At 34.2% G+C, this 5,615-nt stretch overlaps 1 protein-coding gene across 1 annotated transcript; it reads left to right on the top strand.

Moving 5' to 3' along the window:
- The first annotated feature begins 3,379 nt into the window (after positions 1 to 3,379).
- LOC145682870 (uncharacterized) lies at positions 3,380 to 3,850 on the top strand. The gene has a single exon (XM_081754236.1). The coding sequence runs from the start codon at positions 3,380 to 3,382 to the stop codon at positions 3,848 to 3,850; it is 471 nt and encodes a 156-aa protein (XP_081610362.1).
- The last annotated feature ends 1,765 nt before the right edge of the window (positions 3,851 to 5,615 follow it).

The following is a 5,615-nucleotide window of genomic DNA, read 5'->3' as shown; positions in this document are numbered from 1 at the left end:
TATATATATATATATATATATATATATATGAAAAACATACTGATAACTGTATTTAAAACATTAAAATATGAATGAATATGAAAAAAGCAAAAATGTTAAACGTATTAAAATATTAAAATCATTGTCAAAGTTTCCATATTACTGTAGTATATTTTGAAAAATATGAAAGTCTTTGGAAAAGTAAAATGAATGGAAATATAAACACATTATAAACTGACAATATACCAACAAAATAAGGTTTTCAACTGCATGTTGTTTTTTTTAGTACTGCCTTGTGTTGTTTAGAGAAAAAGAACGAAAAATCGTTTTTTCAAAATTAAAAATAAACATAAGTGTCAAAAATGGCGTTCATAGTAACTCCAGTAAACAAGCAGTATTCTGTATATCAAGAAAAAGATCGTGATCTCGTTGACATATTTGAAGAACATTAGGTACGCTATATGAACAAAGTAACATCTGCTCGCCATACGTAAATCGAGACTTTAATTCAATAATGCTCAATATAAGAAATGATTCATTCTGAAACAAAGTTATTATTAGCTTAGGTTGTTATCCATTTCCAACCAATTAAGTAGCCTGAATATTGTAGGGTTATCGGAATATGTGGGTATTGTCTGCAAGAGAACTAATTAATAAAGCGTTGAAAACTATACGGTGTTAACCCAAGTTTCTGAATGATCTGATTCAAGGAAGTTGACTCACTAGTCCAAGTATCCCTGAAAAAATTAACATTACGTCATGAATTGACCAAAACCATAGATGGGAAAAATGTGTAATACTACACGTACTTACACACAAAGTATGCGATCATTTCCTACGATGGAGAACTAAAAACATGAAAAATGCCTGCAACCATAGGTACTTACAAAAATGTTTCTATACGTAACTGATATATAAATACTTTAATATTTAGTAAAATACACTTATGTTCCTTGGAACATATCGTACGTCTTCCAGCTAGAAAAGTTGTGCAAACACACAAAAATGCTCTCCTAGCATTGTAAAGATATGTCTCTATGAGACAAAATACATGAGTCCTATGAAAAGAAAAAAACATGGGATAGAAACAGAAAAATATAATGAACGACATTGCAACTTTCTGGCAGGCTTGAAACATCGAAATTAAATTTCCTACAAAACAGTTGTAACCAGATTCCTTAGCACCTTCGCTACAAAATATTCTAAATGGTCTTATTAACACATTATAATTCAAAGTCATCGAGCATATGGAATAATTGACAGAAATTATTTTTCATAAAACGTTATGGCTTTACGCTGTTTAAAAAAAGAATATAAGTTTATTTTTCGGTATCTATATCGAATTCAAATCATTTCTAGGACACACTGTAACTAAATATAATTAATATGAAATATATTATAATGTAGTGCCATATCAACACATATCTTACAATTACGATTCTTAAACATTAAAATATTAACTAGAATGCTACGAGAGAATAATATATACTGAAAAAAATCTAACCTAAGAATACACATGCTTATTTACGAGTTACTAGAAAGGAAGAAAAGATGTGGAAAACCATATTTTGCGATTGGTGGCAAAAATACAGTTAGCTATGGAATATCCAATGGAGTAGCCACATCATTTTGCAATAGATCTGCAATTCCAGGAAATATTACCTCCCTGTTGAAAATATCCCACAACATATCCCCCATGAAGTATTCTACCCGAAGAAGATTCCCCGTGGTCGTTCAGTGGTCTAAAGAAGACGAAAAGAACGTTAGCCCTTAATTAGTCGCATGCGGAATTTTCTTCCGCACTTTTACATTTTTCTTTTTGTTTTCTTTACTTTCGATCGTATGCTATTGAACTTTTGTCTAGTTGTCTTTTAAAGTTTCATGATTAAACAACAATACATGTGTGAATTTTTGCCCAAGCCACTAGTGAATATTTTGTTATTTATTTTGGAGTGATGCACTTTGCTGATCAAAGAACCGCGCGCGACTAAATAAATTACCCTTTTTTCTCCTACAAATTTTACGGTTTCTTTCAGTTTATTGTTTTCAGCCGACAACAATTAAGCGATTCGGCGACTACAAAACATATCACAAGCAAGTGCCATCACCACTATTTTTTAAAATTTATTGTACAAAAATATATTTTCAGATGCAGTTCATTTGTAAGCAACTGAACTTATAGGCTTTTCATATGTGCATTTTGCGCTCTGGAAATAAATACATGGAGAAGAGAGTCTTTTCTTTCAAAATGGATCATCATGAACGTGATGTTGACAGAATTAGAAACATGTTGCTGGAAGTTCTGGCTGAAGAAGACAATTTACATGTTCCGAATATGGAAGATGGCGATGAAGAAGATATCATTGAAGAAAGCCATCAAAGCTCTGCCAGTGAAGAATCAGGAGATGAAGGTGAAGTGTTGCCACAATCAGATCATGTGAAACCACTCTCAAATACTACTGCACGGGGACCATATCTTCTAGGAAAGGACAATGTCACTAAATGGTACGCACATGCTCCACGGCAAATTATACGAAGAAGTCAGAATATTTTGACCCACTTACCAGGAGTAAAAGGACATGCTAAAGAAGCAACAACGCCGAGCGAATGTTGGAGTTTGTTCTTTGGTACGTCTATGCTGGAGAGAACCGCTGAATTTACAAACCAGTGGATTGAAACACATAGGGACGCTTATAGCAGAGAAAAAGATCCTCAAAATACTAATATAGCAGAAGTAAAGGCCTTACTGGGCCTTCCGTATCTTCCAGGAGGACTGAAGTCATCTCCTGCTAATCTGGACGATCTTTATGCAAAGCATGAGACTGAAATTGAATTCTTCCCAGCAACAATGTCTCTTAGAAGACTGAGATTTCTCCTACAAGTTCTTCGTTTTGATAACAAAGTTAACAGCTACGAGAGAAGAATGTGACAAGTTTGCGTCTGTTCGAGTTATTTTTCATGAATTCAACTTGCACTGCAAAAATTGCTATTCGTTAAACACCACAATTAACGAAATGCTTGAGCCTTTTCGAGGACGATGCAGTTTCCGTGTTTATATGAAATCAAAACCAGCTAAGTATGGAATCAAAATATTTGCTTTGTGCGATGCAAGAATATTTTATGCTCTTAACATGGAGGTATATGCTGGCCATCAACCCAATGGACCATTTCAGACGGACAATATACCCCATCAGATAGTACTTAGGCTAGTAGACACTGGAACAGGAAGAAACGTAACTACTGACAACTGGTTTAGTTCCATACCATTGACTGAAGAACTACAAAAACGTGGACTGTCTCTAGTTTCCACCCTGCGGATTGAATAAGAGAAATCCCTGAAATATTTACTGAAGGCAAGCGACGTGAGGAATGCAGCAGTTTGTTTGGTTACGGAGAAAATATGACTCTCCTTTCGTATGTACCGAAGAAAAATCGAGTGGTTACTCTTATCTCTTCCATGCACTTTTGTGATGATATTAATGAATCTTCCGGAGAAACCAAAAAGCCAGAAATGTTAACTTTTTACAATGTAACAAAAGGAGGTGTAGATACGCTAGACCAAATGAAAGCTACATATTCTGTATCTAGAAGAACTCATAGATGGCCACTAGCTGTCTTCTTTGCTTTGATGAATATCGCCGGTATAAACAGCTTCATAATTTTTCAGTCCAACACACGGGGTAACATGAACAGGAAAGATTTTCTGAAAGTCTCAGCTAAAGATCTTTGCTTGGACAATATGAAGGCAAGAGTAAGTCTGAAAAATCTCCCCATAGAATTAAAATCAAACATCCGAAAGTATACAGGAATACCAGAAGATCCCTCTACTGTGTCTGATCCAGTTCCAATTTCAGGGCGTTGTGCTTTGTGAACGAGGAAAAAAACAGAAGACTAAATATTGTTGTGTCAAGTATCAATAATTTGTGTGCAGTGTGCATAAAGAAACTGTTACATATTGCAATGAATGTGTTCATCAAGATAGAGTGGAGGAACTTGAAAACGAGGATATGTAAGTAGTATGGATATGTAAACCGAGAGGCAAAAGCATAATTTATATGAACGTTTCAAAATACATAAAAACTATATTTCTTTTCAGGTCTAACTATACATGTTATTATTCTTGTTATTTGAAAAAAAGCAGAATAGTATCTCCATTGTTTAGGTATTTATGTCTAACGTAATTTAATATTAGTTTAGGACTTCAATAGCATAAAATAAATTAAGACGTCTATTAAAACAAATATTTTAACCTAAAATTAAATAAAAATTTAAAAAGAAACAAATATTACACGAGTTTTACTATGTAGTTATTATGCGGAACAAAATTCCGCACGCGAATAATTAAGTAACTTTTTTCACGCGACTAGTTAAGGGTTAGTCAGAAATTACAAGAAAATATAGAAGTTAAATATATTTCCAAATAAATATTAATATGGGAGAAAAACGACCGTCCGCCATCATAGCATCTCTTCCTATATTTCCTTCTAAAGTAAAAAGATTATTGCTTTAGTTCGCAGAATATGCTATACACATGACATTCATGAACATACTATTAACCAGCAGCGAAATGCCTGTTACACTCGTATAAGGCTTAGCCTGCTTCACTTTCTAAACTTTTCTCTTCGAACGAAATATATCATGTCACATCCTGGAAATTCAAGTGAATCAAAAATCGGGTAAATAAACGCAAATGACGAGGTCGCGGTAGCTCAATGGTGGAGCGCTTACCTCTGGTGCTTGGGGTGACGGGTTCAAACCCTGATCCCGCCAAGTGAACTTTTATGGTCTTCAAACAATCGTACTTAAGTTGCGATTCCTGTCTCGTTTGTGGTAACTCAGATTACGTGACTCCCTTTGTTTCTGTTATTGCCTTCTCTTGTGCAGTCTTAGTTCTGATTCCCTTTAAATTTCTTATTGTTTACAATCTGGTTTGCATATTTTTGCCTATTGCTATAACTACAACCTGGGTTTACGTTTTTTCTCTCTGTGGTTTGTGACAGCAGTTTTAGTGCGTTTGCGACCTCTGTCGTCTGCAGTCATAACTTCGTAATTGTCTGTACTACTACTACTAAGAGTGCCATTATATTCTGAATAAGCAGAATCGTTAACTTATCTATTACAATCTTGATTCAAAACATCTATCTCTATTTGAGACTCTGATCCTTGTGTTTCATGTTCATTAGGAGTATTTGCCTTTAGCTCAAGTTCCAATTGCAATGATTTGTTTTCAATAGGAACATCTGCCTGCAATTGATGTTCATATTTCAGAGTTCTATTTTCAGCGCTCTTTATTTCATGGTTATTGTCATTGAATACATTCCGTAAAGCATCTTTTGCCCTAGTTCGCTCTTTGACTCAACGAGATTCTCATTGTCTTCATCTAGTTTTCGTTCTAACCTAGCAGCGTTCTCATTATATACCTTTTCTAATCTATCAAAATGCTTTTGGAAAAGTGAAGGTATCTTAGTAAACATATTTGGTTCGCTGTATGTCATATTAAACAAAATAGATTAAACTATCAGTAAAGCATATGATTAGAATCATCTGAGAGAAATCTTTTTCTATTACTGGTTCTAAGCTGGAAAAGAAATGATGAATTTAAATATTGATCTTATAAGTATATTGGAGCACCAACG

The sequence above is a fragment of the Thermobia domestica genome, chromosome 4 (genome assembly GCF_964235325.1).
Source record: "Thermobia domestica chromosome 4, izTheDome1.hap1.1, whole genome shotgun sequence".
Classification (NCBI taxonomy): domain Eukaryota; kingdom Metazoa; phylum Arthropoda; class Insecta; order Zygentoma; family Lepismatidae; genus Thermobia; species Thermobia domestica.
The sequence above is the reverse complement of the archived record's forward strand: the minus strand, read 5'-3'. Positions and strand labels throughout refer to the sequence as shown.

What these genes read in the sequence shown, in the direction of transcription:
- LOC145682870 (XM_081754236.1), top strand. Translation starts at nt 3,380, where the DNA reads ATGACTCTCCTTTCGTATGTACCGAAGAAAAATCGAGTGGTTACTCTT.